The 20002-nt window shown below is 39.1% G+C and overlaps 1 protein-coding gene across 1 annotated transcript in view; it reads left to right on the top strand.

Moving 5' to 3' along the window:
- LOC130194073 (collagen alpha-1(XXIV) chain-like) overlaps positions 1-20002 on the top strand; it is a 107843-nt gene that overhangs the window by 86340 nt on the left and 1501 nt on the right. Inside the window, exons 41-59 of the mRNA XM_056414954.1 lie at positions 663-716; positions 845-901; positions 2789-2842; positions 4022-4075; positions 4505-4558; positions 5776-5829; positions 6433-6540; positions 10133-10240; positions 10374-10481; positions 11958-12011; positions 12170-12232; positions 12445-12498; positions 13041-13076; positions 14365-14400; positions 14774-14800; positions 16424-16489; positions 18018-18186; positions 18307-18416; positions 19743-19961. Of these exons, the coding sequence (XP_056270929.1) occupies positions 663-716; positions 845-901; positions 2789-2842; positions 4022-4075; positions 4505-4558; positions 5776-5829; positions 6433-6540; positions 10133-10240; positions 10374-10481; positions 11958-12011; positions 12170-12232; positions 12445-12498; positions 13041-13076; positions 14365-14400; positions 14774-14800; positions 16424-16489; positions 18018-18186; positions 18307-18416; positions 19743-19961 (1485 nt within the window). The remainder of the gene's footprint in view (positions 1-662; positions 717-844; positions 902-2788; positions 2843-4021; positions 4076-4504; positions 4559-5775; positions 5830-6432; positions 6541-10132; positions 10241-10373; positions 10482-11957; positions 12012-12169; positions 12233-12444; positions 12499-13040; positions 13077-14364; positions 14401-14773; positions 14801-16423; positions 16490-18017; positions 18187-18306; positions 18417-19742; positions 19962-20002) is intronic.

The raw sequence follows: 20002 nt of genomic DNA, 5'->3' as shown, positions 1-20002 counted from the left end.
AGAGAGAGAGAGAGAATAATCCTGTTATATTTCACATGACTCTTTATTATTAATTCTTCAGGAAACTCAATATACCGGGGAATAAAACTACACAAATATCCACAGGAATATAAAATTAAGGGGTGAAATCAATTATGGTAGAAAAATTAAGCAAATTTTTTTTTCCATCTAACTCTACATCCCGCTCAATTTAAATTCCGTTTATTTTGTATAGCCCGATATCACAAATTAGGAATTTGCATCAGAGGGTTTTACAATCTGTACACATACGACATCCTTGACCTTTGACCTCACATCAGATCAGGAAAAATAGGGGAAAAAGACCTTTCGCGGGGAAAAAAGAGGAGAAGAAGCTCAATGACGACATCAATGGGGTTTAGGGAGCTCATTATGTCCATTTCAATTTATGTGGATAAAGGCTTCAGACATTGTCACACTTGACTCTGAGGTTGCTGAGTGATTTCTGAATTTGTGCCAAAAAGCACAAATCCTGAAGTGACAGAATGTAAGAGCATCCACACAAAGGGTCTTTCTTATATTAAACACCCTTGATTAATATGATGACAGCGTGGCTCGTGGTTTTTCTCTCCAAGAAACATGCCGCATCTAGTCGAAGTGTGGTGGCTTTTGTTCGCTCCAATAATCAGTGTTCTTCGTTGTAGGGTCACTCTGGCAAGCCCGGGCCCATCGGACCATCAGGGCCTAAGGGCGAAAAGGTAAAACGATACCTCAAAGTAGTGTTTGATATTGAATTATTTCAGTATTTTGGGTTTTAGGAGAAATGTACTGTCTGCAAAATCTTATGTCTGCTTGTGTGAATGTGTGTTTTGTTGTTGCATTCCAGGGTTATCCAGGCGAGGACAATAAGACCCCAGGACTCCCAGGGCCCTTAGGTGAACCAGTAGGTTTTGCTCTCCTTTCTGATCTCTAACACACTCTGTTTAGTCCGAGCAGTTTAAATATCCCAATAAAAAAGGAGTCCAGATCAACTCCTGATTTAAACACCAAGTACACCCCCTCCAGTATTTCATACTTTATTTTATTTCATAAATATAAACCCTAATTAGCAATATGACACACATTGTTTCTGCTTATTGCATAAACGTGTACAAAATGTTATACAAGCTAAAGGTTAAGCGTAGCATTGTGAGTGCTCTTATATTCACCTCTAGTGAAAATAGAGGTTATTGAACCCAAATGTTCAACAGTAAAAACTGAAACAGGCTTCATTACTCTGCATTCATAAAAAAATGTGTGTGTCTCTGTTGATGCCACGTAGGCCCGTCTCAGTGGTGATGTCATAATACCGTATGACTAGACCCGTTGATACGCCTATATCCTGTCAGGAGCTGGCTTCATTACTCTGCATTCATACAGAACACGAGTGTCTTTGACGAGCGCATTAGTGTCAGTGAGGGACATTACTCAGCCAAAAGTAACTCAAGGATTTTGCACCCAAGAAAACAAAGTCAGTCCTTGACTAATATCAAGAGAATCTGGAGTTTCTGCGTCTTGTGTTTCCTGTTTTATTTTGAAATTCCTTGTGTCCTCTGTTTCCCTGCACTTCCTATCCCTGTCTGCCCTGGCCCTGATTGTTTCCAATCACCTGCACCTGCAATGGTTTTTATTCAGATATTGTCTTTTTTCCCCTTCTCTTCCTGACGGTAGGTCAGAGTTTGGAATGGTTTTTAGAAATATGTTTTAGCAGGTTTTGGATTAGAATTTTAAGTTTTGATTTTGATTGAGATGTCGATCACACAGACGCCGCCTAAACTGACTCACCGAATGTTGTTCAATCATCATATTGCAGCCGTTGCCCCAAAACATAGTTTATTTGTAAAAAAATAAAAATACAAAATAAACAGTTTTGATTGAACTTTAAGGATTTTAAAACAACGTCGTAAAGAAAACTTAATCTTCTTAACCCTTGTGTTGCCTTCTGGTCATTTTGACCCGATTCAATATTTAACCCTCCTGTCGCCTTCGGGTCAATTTGACCCGATTCAATGTTTAATGTCGGTGTTCTTTTCCGAGTCAACAAACAAACATAAAGTACCTCACACTTAAACTTGGAAAACAATATTAATTCTAATAATTTTCTGGAGATTTTAATAGCTGGGGTCATATTGACCTCAAGGGTAAAATATGTTAGTAAATATAAAGGTAACAGGAGGGTGAAACATTGAATCGGGTCAAATTGACCCGAAGGCAACACAAGGGTTAAATGGAGGAATAATACACAGGGAAGGTTGCAGTTGATTGGACACAGGTGGAAACAATCAGGGCCAGGGGCAGACAAGCACAGGGACAGGAAGTGCAGGGAAACAGAGGACACGAGAGATGGGGAATTTCAAAGTAAAACAGGAAACACAAGACACAGAAACTGACAGATTCTCTTGATATTAGTCTAGGACTTATTTTGTTTTCTTGGGCGCAAATTCCTTGAGTTACTTTTGGCTGAGTAATGGCCCTCACTGACACTAATGCACTCCTAGTGTCGAGATGGCAACCTACCGTATGAGTGGCGTTGGATTATCCAGTTGGCTCAAGTATTACAGTACACACTGTAGCCTGATCAATACAATGAGTCGTCTTGGCATTAAAGTCGGGTTCAAGGTCAAATCCCACCTTTTCCATTAGACCCCAGTAACAGAGTCACAGATCACATCGATGCATTATGTTTCATGCGTGCGACTGTGTCTTTAAGTAGCTCAATCGAGGTATAAATGAAGGCATGACCGTACGGTACAGGTGTGTGTGTTCATGTGTTTGAATGTGTCCTACACAGGGGCCCCCAGGAGAACGAGGAGAGCGCGGAGAGCCAGGCGATGAAGGATATCAGGTAGACAAAGCCATCAAATCAACAACAGACATATGAAACAGCCAGTGTGTGTGTGTGTGTGTGTGTGTGTGTGTGTGTGTGTGTGTGTGTGTGTGTGTGTGTGTGTGTGTGTGTGTGTGTGTGTGTGTGTGTGTGTGTGTGTGTGTGTGTGTGTGTCAGGGACTGTAAGGGCAGAACACACATGTTTGGAGAGGACTATACCACATTAGCAGCAATAAGGCCTCATAAATCTGGTGTTTTTTATGCAGGTTCAGGATTATTTGCTCTTATTAAAATATACACACACACCACAAGCAAGTGTGTATGCAGGTTACTTCAGTTAGAACAGTATGGTCTGTAGCTACAGCGTTGTGATTTTGCTGATTATAACAAGACACGTCAAATGTCTTCTTCAGGGGAGGACATTTACATATTTCTTAAGGGCAATTTTAAAATGGCATTTAAAAAGAAATTTGGAAAACTTGTGAAATAACATTTAAACCTTTGTTCAAAAATAATAAATATACGTATCTAGGTTTACAGTATATGAGCAGTTGTCATAAAAATTGCATTAATAAGACTATTAGGCAGTAGTCTGCAGATTAAAAGTGTTTTCTTAGATTTTTTGAACAGAGAAAATAAATCAGACAATTATATTCATATTTATTCTTATTTATTTGTGGTTATTTATTATTATTACATTTTTTTTAAACAACTATTAACAATTATAACTTATTTATTTATTTATTTTAATTCAAAATTATATTTATAGATTTTTCTTGTGTGTACCTACCTAGTGCAGGCTGTACAGATAGGACACACACAACAATGAACAACAATAAAATGCTATTAAATTATCTAAATTATGGCGGCATTTTTGCCTCTCCTAGTGATATCAGGGGCAACATTATATTCCTTAGGGGCAGTTTTACCCTTGTGTATTTCCTACGCTGGTCTTATCATAAATGTCTTATTCCTCTATTCTATATTCTTATTCATTATAATCATAAATTATGAAGGAAACTGGTGCAAATCATCCTTGTTCATGGTACTTGTGAGAATACACATCGCTTTGGGAGAGATTTTCCTCCCTTAGTGAAGAAAGTGGGGTATACGTCATATTTCCCAGACATCGCACCACCGATAAAGATAAAAGAACCAGAAATAAAAACTATCATGTTGTATGTCACTGTGTTTCAGGGCCATGTTGGTACCATTGGATCTCGTGGAGCTGTTGGACCACAAGGCCAACCGGTAAATCAGTAAATATGCGTAGCACAGTAGCTATCGTATATATAACAATGGAACTTTTAACATGTTTTATGGTCTGTGCATTTGAATCGCCATGCCAGTGGTTTTGGACCCATGGCGGTGTGAAAAACATCTTTTTCGAGCCTTTTCCAGGTGCTGGATTCATAATATGAGTGATGTAAATGTATTTTCCTTAAGGGTGGCACAAGAGTTGGGCACACAGTCATTTAAAGCACAGGGATTATTTGAGGGATTATGAGTTTTGTGCTAAAAAGGAAATTTGGCCTCATGGTAGTGGGACTCCATTTATTCCATCGTGTAATTTGCCAATTTTTTGGCATCCACAATAATGTTTTATCAGAAAAACTGAACATAATGTGGATTCCTACAACGTCTTATACGTGTGATTGTGTGTGTCTTTGTCTTCTCTAGGGGTCGACCGGCCTCTCTGGAGCTTCAGGCCCAAAAGGAGACATTGGAGCTCGAGTGAGTCCAATGTACAACATTTCTCTCATTTATAAACGCAAAGATTGTGATACATAATAATTAGACTCGGTCTCCTCCCTGCAAAATATGATCGATGTTGTCAGGCTGCTTCTTTTGTACTGAACAGGTTTAGCCAATAAATCTATTAACACTGCCTTGTTTAGCCAATGTCAGTTGGGTTTGGCTGGATTTATGAATAACTCTTGGGATGAAGACAAATTATTCTGTGTGCTGCCAAAAAATGAAAGACTCACCACAGACATTGGTCCAAAGCACCATATTTTTCACCTGTTACCAGATGAGCTCTGTGGTTGATGATTTCATTGCAGCTGTGGTGGAATATTTTTTTTATGGAGGTGGAAAAAAATACGGCGAGTTTTCTTGATCCCACTGATCTGAGATCAGCCGGTTTTCAGGTTGTCCGTCCCGTTCTTACAAAGACTTTATCTCTGGAATGCTTGAGTGAATTTCCTCAAATTTGGCACAAAATTAGTATGATAATTGACTGTCACATGTAATGTCATCAATTAATATATATATATATATATATATATATGTATATGTATATGTACAGTATATATATGTGTATATGAAACGTGAAACAGTGGAGGTTTCCTGTGTTCCTTTATCAAACACCTCAATGTGGTTTAACCCTTCTGTTACCTTAGGGTCAATTTGACCCCATTCAATGTTGAACCCTCCTGTTACCTTTATATTTACTGACATATTTTACCCTCGGGGTCAATTTGACCCCAGCAATTAAAACCTCCAGAAAATTATTAGAATTAATATTGCTTTCCAAGTTTAAGTGTGAGGTACTTTATGTGTGTTTGTTGACTACCTAAATAGCCCTTTAAATATATAAAAAGTTGATATTTCTTATATGTTTGACACAGTGAAAAACAGCCTGGGGTCAAATTGACCCCAAAGAACACCGACATTAAACATTGAATGGGGTCAAATTGACCCTAAGGTAACAGGAGGGTTAATCCAATGCTATTTCTGGTATTAATAATTATACAGTGTAGTGTTGTCCAATTTCTTTGACTATCAGCAATGAAATATAGACACAATCCTGATCTTGGGTCCTCACGTTAGACTTGGTCTTTCAATGTCCGCTCTTCATTAAAGGGCAAGAGAAAGTCATAACCCTGTGTGTGTGTGTGTTTTTGTGAATGCCGATGTGTGTTTAATTCTGCATGTGTGCGTTCCTCCAGGGCTCAGGAGGACATAAGGGAGCCAGAGGGCTGAGTGGAGCTCCTGGCATTGAAGTGAGTATCACATCAACATCTACCAAATGCATGGCTCAGAGAGAGCGTGACAATTAAGAGCAATGGTTGTTTCGTGAAAATGGAGCTACGGTGACCAGGAGTTTAAGAGGGATTTAGTATAGCGGGAAAATACGGGGTAGACCCGCCTGCTCTCGGAAAATTAGCGGCTTTCGAAACTTGGGGTTCGTGGAAGCAGATACGAGGTCTCGGGGTCTCGATCCAGATCAGGAGCCGACTCTTCCACGACAAAGGAGACTTCTTCTTTGAAGTCCTCCTATAAACCAGAATCAGCAAGGGGTGTAACCCACAGAGTTCCCCGAGGAGCCGTGTCAGAACTTTCCTCCTCGCATATTTACCAATTGGTTACCGCTACTGCATTTAAAAATGAGAAAAAGAAGGAAATTTTATTGTGTGACTTAACAAATACTCTGCTGCTTCCCATTGTTGGATCATATAATGCACAGAAAACATCAGCTGCAGCAGTTTTGCGTATTTCCTTCAAGCGTCTAAATATGAGTCTATCAATCCCGAGTAGACTGTAAACGCCCCTCAGGCTGAGATTGAGATGGAGTGACATTGTCGATGTTCTGGATATTTTTCCAGGGGCCATTTGGTATCCCTGGACTCGTGGGGCTGAGGGGTTACCCAGGAACGGACGGTCCCCCGGGATTTACCGGCTTACCGGGAATGCCAGGAAAACGCGGACGACAGGTAATCCACGACGGCACAGAAATTGGACGTCGTTTTAACGGCGTACGCATTTAGACGTGTTCCAAAGTGAACTGGGATGTGAAGAAAGTTCAGAGGAAATGAATTTGCTACTCGTCCATTTGACCAAATCTCTTCACACATGCAACATCCTGATTCAGGGTCGCAACCTCTTTTCTTTCCTCTGTACTTTCATGAGGAAAGTACAGATCATTGAATCTGCACACAGACTACAGGTCGAGTCATCTGGTTTTCCTGCTCCGAAAAATGAGAATGCTTCGTGACTCCTTGCTTATGTTGCTTATATATTGCTCACTTGGGATTACATCCTCATTTGGGATTCAACCTTTTAAGCACCACGCTTTTTTTAGGCCTCTGCTCCGAAAATTGCACACCCAAACTAAAAAGGCTGTATCTCTGCAACCACTAGGGCTATTTTAATCATTTTTACATTTTTACCTTTTTAAACATTTGTTTCTTTTATTCAGATGTGTAGATATCAGTCTATATGTTACTGGGTAAAAGTAAATGAAGATGGCACACATAAAATATATACAAATTTCAGGTCAGAATTAGGAAAAAAGCACTTCCATGATGATTATATGTTTGGAATGAGGCAGTAGAAAGGATTAAAACTCTCAGAAATTATTTTAAAATATGTTAACATTCTGCCTGCACAGTTTGACTTTGAAAAAGTGAAGCAGAACAAAGTTAGAGAGGTTTTAGTACAAAAACCTCTCTAAAATGTGGCACATTCCACCCTAAATTTCTATAGCCATGAAATAATTGTGTAAGAATAATAGTGTATTAAATATTGAGGCATGTCCATATATAGGCATTTGGCTCATGTTTCAGTTCAGATCTGTCAGTAGCATTGACACATACAGTCACACGTACTGTATGCCTGTTGTCCTATAGCCTCGGTTACGGTGTCTGTAACTCAGGAATGACACACGCAATACGTGCTTTCCAACTCTTTATCCGATTGCAGGAGCTAGCAAATGTTTTCATGTTACGTCTCATGGGGGAATTTTGAAAGCTGGAGACTCTCTGACCGAGACATTCGGTTGTGATTAACTTATCAGTAAAGACCTCGTTTGATTTGATTGGCTTCTTTCTGGGTGCGACGCAGCGGGTCTGTGCAGCCAAACGTGTGATTGGGATTTCATGCACGAGTGGCCTTCTCGGCCAAGAGTTAGAAAGACACGACTTCTCTGTCTGGCTTTGATTTATTATATTGCTGCTGTTTAAAAAGTCGAGTAAGTCTAATTTTGACTGACGTGGTGTGGTTTCTCACGAGCGGAGAGAGTCCCACAACTATACCAACTCCTAAATCACGCACAATACTGTCCATTTGGAATATTTGAGAGCTTTTCTTAGAAGTGACCAGTTTCATTTTGTTTTATTCCAGGCCTGCTTCAGTAGTCGAGAGCTCTTTGGGTGCTCTTATTTTCCAACGTGTTTTTTGCTGGAGGATCCAGCCATTTAAAATAATAAGGACGCATATATGCATATAATAACATAAAGAAACTCGGATGCTATTTATTCTGTATCAAGAAGCCTCGAAAACACGTCCTGCCTTTGTTTACATATTGAGGAGTGAGAATTCCTGAACTGTAAAATCAGAGCGTATAGATATTCAAGGGTCCTATATTTTTGATTTTGCAATGATGATTCAATTACGTTTATTTTATAAAGCCCAATATTACAAATTTGCCTCAGAGGGCTGGACAATCTGTACACATACCACATCCCTGACCTTTGACCCCAAACAAATTAGAAGAAAAAAAACTTTCACGGGAAAAAAAGAAGGGGAAGAAATCTTCAGGAGAGCAACAGAGGAGGATCCCTCTCCAGGATGGACAGAACAATAGATGTCATGTGACCAGAATGAAGCGTTACAGAGTCTCATAAACACATTCAATGAGTATGACAGAGTGTAGGAATAGTTCTTAGTAGGCATGGACAATGATCCAGACCTCCACGATCCATGAGACAGACGGAGGTAGAGAGGAGGGGGGTGGGGCGCATTAGCAGGACCATGGCTGGGGTCATCAGACCAAGCCAGGTCCGATGGACCCTATGAGACGTGAAGTCACAAAGAGTTAATAATGTGTGATGGAGAGATGTAAATGCATCCATAAGGAGAGAGAGAAGAGGAAATAGGTGCTCAGTGTATCCTAAAACATGACTTGCATTGAAACTTCAGGAGTTGCCGAGGAGCATTCAGGAGATGTTCTTCATTATGATGTCCAATGGACCCCTTGTGGTGATGATGATGATGATGATGATGATGATTTAACCCACGTGCTAATACTACATATGTGTGTATATACTGTACACATCTTTTTATATAGATATACAGATAGCTTCATAGCATATGCTGGTGGGGAAGTTCTCCCAGAACATCTGGTTCCAGATGTATCCGCACGGTGTAGGGTGGGAACAGAAGCCGTGTGTGTGTGTGTGTGTGTGTGTGTGTGTGTGTGTGTGTGTGTGGGGACGACGGCCCACTCGCTTTCGAATGTCGCTCGCTCCTCCCGCCTCCCGGAGCAGCTAACCGCGGTGATTTGTGGTGTGAGAGAGCAGCTCGGTGACATGCAGTCCGTTGTATGGGGGCACTCAGGGGAGCGGCACACCGCCAAGAAATATAACCAGGAGAGGCCAGCAGACGTTACCGTGGCACTGTGGTTTACAGCTGGGGGGAAAAAGAAGAAGAATTCAGAAATGTGTTTGGATGTATCGAGATAAACATTGGAATTTAAAACATAATTGAAGAAATGTATTGATTTTCATTTTATATTACACGGCTTTACCTGCGTTTTTTTTTTTTTTTGCACTACAATTTGACTGTTTAACACTTTTCCTTGTTGGTGCATTCAAGGACGCTCCGACGTACGAGCGCCAGCTGCTTAAGAGCAAACTTGCAATGCAAGAATTGTCCAATAATTGTTACTTTTTTTTGGTTCACCACCATTATGAGTGTAACGGATCCCCATATATGAATTGGCGTGAAACTTAATGCTGGTGAAACTTCTTCATTTTCTCTCTTTCGGTGAATAAACATGAACCAAAACTCTTACCACCTTGTCACCACCATTAGAGCGTTAGCCTCATACAGGTCCATAAAAACTATTACACTTTAAATAAAATGCGCATCCGTCCGTAACATCCGTAGCTGTACCTTCAAGTTTGTATTTTAACATAAAATAAAAGTGCGCTTCCTCTTAAGATTTCCAAATAAAAGTCCGATTTAACTTTAAGAGGAAGTAGATTAAAACGTCTATACAAGTATTCAAACAATACAATATTAAAAAATCAATAAAGCAGATACAAAAGCAGGCAATCAACACAAAACAATAAACCTTTCATGGGGTTATTTACAATGAGTCTTCATGAGTCTTTGACCTCCGATGAATCCTTAAGGTACCATGTTGACGTTTTCTTTTTTCGTTATGGAGAATAATAATACAAATAATAAATAATTAGTCAAAAACAAATTGTATGGTTTTATTATTATTAATTATTTTATTTTATTTATTTTATTTTTTATTTATATTTTAAATTTTATTTATTATTATAACATTTCTTTCAGGGTCAGAGAAGCTCGGTGGGACTGGAGGGATCTGCTGGACGTCCGGGTCCCAGGGGAGAGATTGGACTTCCTGGACCACCCGGGGAAAGAGGGCCACTTGGTCAGAAGGTGAAAAATCGATAATAAATATTGACCTCATTGATTATACATTGTAGCAGGGCGTCTTGACAGAACTACGGTGTAGAAACATCTTCATAAATAGGACTAACTTTTTTTAATTCTTGACTTTTTGTTGCATCAGGGAGACCTGGGTCTGTCGGGGAACTGGGGGGCCTCGGGGATCAAAGGCCTGGTGGGAGTTACAGGTGACCAGGGCAGGCCAGGGGACCTGGGACCCAAAGGACAACCAGTGAGTATATAGTGAACAAAATCCATCCTAAATTTCCATAGCCATGAAATAATTGTCAGAATAATATAGTGTATTAGATATTGTGGCGTGTTCATTTTTAGACCCATCGGCTCATGTTTAGCTTCAGCATTAACATAAAGAGTCATAACTAAACCCTCAGAAATAAGTAGAAGTAGAAGTGATAAAAATGGAGGTGCCACCTGGAACTGAAAATGGTTCTTCAGAGTGATGCCATAGAGGAACCATTTTTGGTTCCAAAAGAACCTTTCAAACTCGGGTTCTTTAAAGAACCATTTCCTTAAGGAGTTATTCAAAGAACCTATAAAGGTGCCTCAAAAAACCTTTAAAATGGTTCTTTAAGGCACCATTTCTGGTTCCACAAAGCACCTTACAAACCAGGGTTCTTTAAAGAACCATTTCCTTAAAGAGTTCTTCAAACAACCTATAAAAGTGCCTCAAACAAAAGAATGGTTCTTCATGGTTCTTCGTAGAACCACAAAGCCTTTTAATTTACCATTTGAGAACCATTATTTTCTCAGACGCTTCTATACATTATTTAATACCTCTCTAAATATCGCTTCAGGGGTTAAGTAGACAATCGGTGTGCCTGACACTTTTCCACCCAAGAGTAGAGGAACAAATTATCTGGGCAAGACCAGGAATGGGAAAACATTCCTGCCTGTTCCAGGCCGAGTTATGTAACATCCTCACCCTCCAGAGAGACCTGCAGCGAAGGTGCTCCGCTTTCCTTATGTAACGCCTCAGAGAGAAGAGGAAGAGAAACACCATTCAATGCCTCGCGCTGCTCTCCATTGATGCTCGTGAAACAGAGAGCGGACTCTGGGGGGGGGGGGGGGGGGGGCCTTGGGTCAGATCCCATTTGCACTCTTTCAGTCAATAGAGTTCTCTCGGTCAAAGACTTCTGGCCCCCCGAAAGCGGAGCCGTCTGGAGGATGTGGACGACTGGCTGTGCAAACATGGCGTAGACAACAGACATTGAACAGGGCCCAGACACCAAAGCCCACAGTCGCCAGGAGGGTGTGTGTGTGTGTGTGTGTGTGTGTGTGTGTGTGTGTGTGTGTGTGTGTGTGTGTGTGTGTGTGTGTGTGTCCGTGTCCGTGTCCGTGTCCCGGGGCTTTTGAAATGGACAAGAACATGTATTTATTTTTTAAGACACGTATGAAAGGGGTATGAAAAATCACACACACACACACGCATACACACCACATACATAGACACACATTGTACTTATGATTTGATGTGCGTGTGTTTCTTTTTATGTTGGGAGTTTTTCCTGATCCGATGTGAGGTCAAAGGTCAGGGATGTCGTACGCGTACAGATGTTAAAGCCCACTGAGGCAAATTTTATAATCTGTGATATTGGGCTGTATAAAATAAACTTTGAATTGAATTGAATTGAATGTGTTCGTGAAAATGCAAACGCTCCTATGATGTCATCTTCGTGTGTGCCTGCAGGGGGAAGCTGGAGATCGGGGGATGGTCGGTTTCCAGGGCTTTCCAGGGGAAATGGTAAGAGACCAAGAGAGACTCAGCGTGTGAAGAGATGATAAAAACAGAACAGACATTTGAAAACAAAGCGCTCCATCATATTGTCGTCCACTCCCCCCCCCTCCCCCTCCGTCTACTGCGGATGGATTACCTAAAACCTCTTTTCCCCCTCCCGACAGGGGCAGAATGGTGATTGGGGATTGAGAGGCTTCCCTGGCCCGAAAGGCCCAATCGGCACGCTGGTAAGATTAAAAAGAAGAGAGAAAATACCCGATAAACACACCAAAGTGCTTTCTGTACTGCAGGGAGTCAAACCCCCATTAGGGGAATAGTTTTACAAAAGTATGTTAAAGATCTCTTCAACTACTCACACTTTCTGTTGTCGTTGTTATGACACACTTTTTTTTTTCAGACTTATTTGTGTACTCCTCAACTCTGCTTGTGTATGTTTCAGGGGTTCACTGGACCTGTAGGCCCTGAAGGAAAGATGGGCCCCGTGGGAATACCTGTACGTTTCTGCATATGTGTGTGTGTGTGTGTGTGTGTGTGTGTCCACACAGAACAATAATGGTTCTTAAATGGTTCTTTAAAAGGCTTTGTGGTTCTACAAAGAACCATCAGCTACTGAAGAACCATTTTTTCGTTTGAGGCACCTTTATAGGTTCTTAGAAGAACTATTTAAGGAAATGGTTCTTTAAAGATCCATTTTTTTAAGGTTCTTTGAGACACCTTTATAGATTCTTTGAAGAACTCTTTAAGGAAATGGTTCTTTAAAGAACCCTGGTTTAAAAGGTTCTCTGTGGAACCGGAAATGGTTCTTCTATGGCATCTCTCCGAAGAACCATTTTCGGTTCCAGGTGGCACCTTAATTTTTCTCTGTGTGTGTGTGTAATGAGAGTTGTATAACAAAGAAATATCAAGACAATTATATTTTTTGATTAAAAACACAAACATTACATTAACTTGAAATAAACATATTCACTGTTTTGCTAATTGAGGTTCATATAGAACACAGAGTGGGAAACAATCCTTTTTTAAAATTTTCCACAGGGTCCTCGGGGTCTGAAGGGGGGCGGCGGTGAAATGGTAAGACTTTATTCCAACCAGCACGGACTGATTATGTGATACTGATTTATATTACGCATGATGACATGCTAATAGACCGTGTGATTATATCATGATTATACTTTACTTAAATTCCTTCCTGAGAAAGCATTGCTGGGGCCACCTCAACGCAGTGTGTGTGTGCAATAAAGACCCACGGTAGAGTCATCGGGACTCGCTGTGGGGGCCCGTCGGTGTTCTCAGACCCTCTTGTGTAAACACCGTCGAGGAAATGCCTCGTCAAAATATTAGCGTGGCAGACCGCAGTGCAATCTGCATATTTACGCTGCCACACACACTGATGATGTAACCTGTTGTGTCTAATAATAATATTAATCCATTTAATTTATATGGCGCTTCTTAAGGTACTCAAAGACGCTTAACATGTTATATTCATACACCGTAGTCACAGCGACAGGGAGCACTTCAGGGTGTCGTGCCTTGGGCGGGAATTGAACCCCCAACTCCTGATGTTGCCCCTATGTCAATGTGTGTACTTTCACACACATGGACATGGAACGACCTGAAACCCCCCCCCCCCCCCTGAGTTCGCATGCCCCCTCACCCCAGGGGGCTACCTTAGAACGGTCAGCCAGAGGGGGGGAGGAGTTTAACCACTTCCTGCTCCTGCTGCGTTTCAATGATCCAATTCACTTTGTCTTTTTTAAAGGGGCTGTTTATGTTAGGGTGTCGGAGTTTTCACACACGGGCCGCGACATTTTTTTACGTACAGGGTTTGTACTGTCATGGAAAACCTGGAAAAGATTGATTGAATTTTTTTATGTATATTTCTAGGCCTGGAAAAAGTCCTTTAAAAAAAATGTAATCCCAACATTTTTGGAAAAGTCATGTTAAATTTGTTATATTCACATGTTTATTCACGCTGAGTTTAAAATAATTACTTCTTTTTTTTAAAGAGAGACGCTAAAAATATAAGCCGGCATACGCTCTCATACTAGCACCTCAGTCTTTTATACATTTTTAAATAAATGTTAATTATTTTAATCAAACTATTGTCTCTCATTCATTCGAGTCATTTAAGGTTATATACAGTATGCTTTGGATTTTTCCCTGTACTCAATTTTTTCGCACTTTTTCATGTATACACCGAGATTTTTATAAAATGATTTGCTCATAAAAATGTGGTTTAAAGTCCTGGAAGCCCATTGGTCAACATGTGTATGAACCCTGTTAACAGGATAAACGAAACGCATTATTTATGCATGATGTCATCCAGATGAACACTGATATTTCTTTCTCACGCTTCCAGGGGCCTCAAGGACCACAGGGAATACCAGGACCGAGTGTAAGTGCTCGCCTCACTATCTAGTGTTTAGCTCACAGTATACACACATTCCTTTTACATTCATTTTGGACCTGGATTTTTTTATTTGGGTTTATTTGATAAGGTACAGTGCACATTAATGAATACATTTCATGAAACAGCATGGGCAACAAGGATAACATGAGATTGCTGGTGGCTTTTTCAATGTGAAATTGTATTTTTATGATACACTAAAACTAAAAAGACATTATTCCAAATGCATGTGGTCAGTCCAGACCAGACCAGTTCTCAAAACATCTCCCAATAATTTATCCGACGTGGTTTCACCGCAACCACAACGGGCTCATGTTTCATTGTGTGACTCATTTTGTCTTCTGCTTTATTCTAACTGTAGGGACCTCCTGGTGCTCCAGGACCAACAGTAAGTGCCTCGTGCATATATAGTCGGGGATTAATATGTCCGAGTAAGGCACGCAACGTGGAGGGAAAACATTTTTTTATTGACTATACAATTTTACTGAACCAAAGAAAAGGGACAAAACATTGTCAATGACAACAAATAAATAAGAAAAATTTAAAAAAGATAAAGAAAAAAACAGACATATGTAGAAAATGTATCGTAACATAAGTGAAAAAAATAAGAAAGAAAGAAAGAAAAAGAAAGAAAGACAAAAACAGACATTGGTAGAACATTTAACCCTCCTGTCGCCTTCGGGTCAATTTGACCCGATTCAATGTTTAATGTCGGTGTTCTTTCGGGAGTCAACAAACAAACATAAAGTACCTCACACTTAAACTTGGAAAACAATATTAATTCTAATAATTTTCTGGAGATTTTAATAGCTGGGGTCATATTGACCTCAAGGGTAAAATATGTTAGTAAATATAAAGGTAACAGGAGGGTTAAACATTGAATCGGGTCAAATTGACCCGAAGGCAACACAAGGGTTAAAGTAAAAGAGGAGAAGTAATAAACAAGAAAGAAAACAAGAAATAATATTGAAACATAAGTTGAAAATGTATAGTAACAGAGGAGACAAAAATAATAATAAATACAAAAAAGAAAGAAAGAAAAAAATATGTTTTGAGAAAATATAGAGTAAAAGAGGAGAAAAAATAAATAATGAATAATAAATATAAAAAGAAAAAATAGGAGAAAAAATAGTAGAACATATTTAGTATATATATATATATATATATACAAACTGCCAGACAAAAAAGTTTAGGTTACCAAATACTGAAAAATAATGTACATTTCAGAGTTATACAAAAAAGGCCCTTTTCAGGGAAAAAGTGATGAGTTAAAGACGTGCAGCTGGAAGAACTTTCTGAACAATATTTGTTTTCCATTGTACAAAGAACTCTCTACGAGTGTGCTCACCTGTTATATCTGAGTCAAAAATGTAGATTATATTTTGTTAAACAAAAGGATTCCATGATTTATTTATTTTTTATCTCCAATCGTTTATTTATTCTATGCTTTAATTTCAGAGTACATTGAGAAATTTAAACGGTGTACATTTCAATAAAAACTGGGGAAATTGAGGTGTTCTAAAACGTTTGACCAGTAGTGTACACACACACACACACACATGCACTGTGATAGAACCCTTCTGCATGTCGACTAGCTGTCATTACTTGAGGATAAAGTGGAATCTGAATGACCTTTTCCTGTTCCAACAATTCCAAGAACCCCGAAAAGCAACCACATCAGATCCCATTTTTCTGTACACACATTATATCATAACTGTAGTGTTTATGCCGACTGGAATGTGTTATTCTTTCTCCCACCACCGAAGTCAGGAATGTCAGGGATTATTGATGCAAGACTCATTTTACTGCTGGTATTAAAAAGTGTATTCTTATTCCTTCTCCATAAACCACATTGTGTTTTTGAAACGTTCTTGTTTTTCTATAACCAATAAATAATTTTGAAAAAGCCTACGGATTAAAATAGTTCAGTTTAATAGCTAAATAATGAACAAGGGGGCGCTGGATGTTTTGTGTTTTCATGAAACTGAATATGTTGATTCTGAATCTACAGAGGCAGATTTATGTTGACTCGGCAGTCTATGGCCTATCTGACTCCAACACTGCCATCAGGACGGAGGTGAGGCACTAATCCACTGAGCCGGGGTTAGGGGGTAATGGGGGTAATGGGGTTAGGTAATGGGGGTAATGGGGGGTGTTGCATGGATGACAGAGAAGTTGGCGGATGGAAAAGTCCAATGAATAATTGGTGGTTTGAAACTCTTAATGCGACGTTTTTCACAATTCCTGTTTTTCACTCTTTGTTAGTATTGCCACTGTAATACTATAATAAGTATTGCCACTATAATATATCAGTTTGGAGTTTGACAGCGCCGTCCTTCTCCATCAGGGTTCATACGGTCATGGAAAACCTGGAGAATTTTTTTTTATCTCAAAAGTTTTAGAAAAGTAAATTTTTCGCGTGTGCACCGAGATTTTACAAAATGTTTGCTCATGGAAATTTGGTTTAAAGTCCTGGAAACCTGTTGGTAAAAAAAAAAAAAAAAATTAATCCCAAAAGTTTTAGAGAAGTCATAGAAATGTGTTATATTCACATTTTTTTCATTTTTTTGCACCTTAACTGAAAAGTGTGGTTGCCATAGAAACAGTAGCTCAGCGATAATCCACTATCATGTATACACCGAGGTTAAACATTTTGGGGGGGGGGGGTTGAAGTCTTGAAAAAATCATAGAAAGTCATAGTAAGGTCATGTTAAAGTCATGTTAAAGTCATGTTAAAGTCATGGTAAAGTCATGGTAAAGTCATGTTAAAGTCATGGTAAAGTCATGTTAAAGTCATGGTAAAGTCATGGTAAAGTCATGTTAAAGTCATGTTAAAGTCATGGTAAAGTCATGGTAAAGTCATGGTAAAGTCATGTTAAAGTCATGGTAAAGTCATGTTAAAGTCATGTTAAAGTCATGGTAAAGTCATGTTAAAGTCATGGTAAAGTCATGGTAAAGTCATGGTAAAGTCATGGTAAAGTCATGGTAAAGTCATATTAAAGTCATGTTAAAGTCATGGTAAAGTCATGTTAAAGTCATGTTAAAGTCATGGTAAAGTCATGGTAAAGTCATATTAAAGTCATGGTAAAGTCATGGTAAAGTCATGGTAAAGTCATGTTAAAGTCATGTTAAAGTCATGGTAAAGTCATGTTAAAGTCATGTTAAAGTCATGTTAAAGTCATGGTAAAGTAATGGTAAAGTCATGTTAAAGTCATGTTAAAGTCATGTTAAAGTCATGGTAAAGTCATGGTAAAGTCATGGTAAAGTCATGGTAAAGTCATGTTAAAGTCATGGTAAAGTCATGGTAAAGTCATGTTAAAGTCATGTTAAAGTCATGGTAAAGTCATGGTAAAGTCATGGTAAAGTCATATTAAAGTCATGTTAAAGTCATGGTAAAGTCATGTTAAAGTCATGTTAAAGTCATGGTAAAGTCATGGTAAAGTCATGGTAAAGTCATGTTAAAGTCATGTTAAAGTCATGGTAAAGTCATGGTAAAGTCATGTTAAAGTCATGTTAAAGTCATAGTAAAGTCATGTTAAAGTCATGGTCATGTCATGGTAATCCATTGGTCAACATGTGTATGAACCCTGCCCGTTCTTCACCAGAGTTTCCAGAACACAGAGGTGAACCCGCCGGACCAGAACACGGAGATACTGAAGACTCTGCGTTACCTAAGCGGCGTCATCGAGAGCATCAAAACGCCTCTGGGCACGAGGGAGAAGCCGGCTCGCGTCTGCAAAGATCTGCTGGACTGTCACCACAGGCTCAGAGATGGTGGGAGTCTCATCTGGATGCTGGATCAAAGGCAGAGGACGATGTTTGGAATATGCCTTGATATGAATACCTGCCTTTCCTTTCTCTCTGTCCCTGCCTTTTGTATCGGGGGACTTTCAGGTTGGTTCTGGATCGATCCGAACTTGGGCTGTACTTCTGATGCCTTCAAGGTCTTCTGCAACTTTACCGCAGGAGGGAGCACCTGTTTACACCCAGTGGCCTCTAATAAGGTAACAATGGCCTCTCAAAGTGTTTTTTTTTAAATGCACATATCAATATATGTGCAATTTATGTGACTTGTGTGTACTCTGAACCCTCATCCTGGAATATGTTGCAGAATAATTTACTGCTTTTTAAGTATAAAATAAACGAAATGGAGGTTTCCAAAAAATTTCAATGTTTCTTAAAATTAACTCTGTTATGTCACTTGTCTCTTAACTTTTACGGTAGTTTCTTTTAACTTGTTATGTTCTGTATTTTTTTTGGTTGTAATTATATGTTTCTTATGTTGCTGCCTGAGATTTTAAATCTCAATGGGATTCACCTGGTTAAATAAAGGTTTAAATATATATATATATATAATAAATTATATACATATATACAGGACTGTCTCGGAAAATTAGAATATTGTGATAAAGTTCTTTATTTTCTGTAATGCAATTAAAAAAACAAAAATGTCATGCATTCTGGATTCATTACAAATCAACTGAAATATTGCAAGCCTTTTATTCTTTTAATATTGCTGATTATGGCTTACAACTTAAGAAAACTCTAAAATCCTATCTCATAAAATTTGAATATTTCCTCAGACCAAGTAAAAAAAAAGATTTATAACAGCTGAGTGTTTGTCAAAGCTCAGGAAACCCTTGCAGGTGTTTCGAGTTAATTAGACAATTCAAGTGATTTGTTTAATACCCTACTAGTATACTTTTTCATGATATTCTAATATTTAGAGATAGGATATTTGAGTTTTCTTAATCTGTAAGCCATAATCAGCAATATTAAAGAATAAAAGGCTTGCAATATTTCAGTTGATTTGTAATGAATCCAGAATGCATGACATTTTTGTTTTATTAATTGCATTACAGAAAATAAAGAACTTTATCACAATATTCTAATTTTCTGAGACAGTCCTGTATATAAAAGTTAATAATTTAATATAGAAAAAAAACGTAATTTTTATTTATTTGTATCTAATAAAGAAAAAAAACCTACTCTAAAGCACTTTGATACATATATATATATATATCTCAAGGTGCTTTATAGTAGCTTTTTTTTCATATTATTAAATTATGAATATAGATATAATAGAAGTAGTGGTTGTGTTACGTTTTGGATGTGCTCTGTCATCCATGTCTTCCACAACAACAGAGCACTCATTTAAAAACTGCTCACTTTTAAAAGAGTTTAAAATGAGTTAAATCAGCTTTCAAATTACATATAAACCCGTAACTGCTACAATCCTCTGTATTGCCCATTGCTAAAAATTCAAATTCCTCATCCCGTCGCGATGGCAAAACTGATCGCGCTGCCGATTCTGCTCCCCTGGCCCACAGATGGTGTTTGACGTCGGGAAAGTCCAAATGAAGTTTCTCCATCTCCTGAGTACCGAGGCCAGTCACAGCGTCACGCTCCACTGCCTAAATGATCCTCCGCACGGCGCCGTCGGATCCGCGCCGCGACAGAACGCCGCGCTCCGGTTTCGCGGCTGGAACAAACAGATGTTCGAGAAAGACACGGTACTTGAACCGCACACGCTGCAAGACGAGTGCGAGGTAATTACGAGCGGGACAGAGAACCGATTTCGTTTATGGAA

Source organism: Pseudoliparis swirei, chromosome 5, assembly GCF_029220125.1.
Source record: "Pseudoliparis swirei isolate HS2019 ecotype Mariana Trench chromosome 5, NWPU_hadal_v1, whole genome shotgun sequence".
In the NCBI taxonomy this organism is placed as follows: domain Eukaryota; kingdom Metazoa; phylum Chordata; class Actinopteri; order Perciformes; family Liparidae; genus Pseudoliparis; species Pseudoliparis swirei.
The sequence above is the reverse complement of the archived record's forward strand: the minus strand, read 5'-3'. Positions and strand labels throughout refer to the sequence as shown.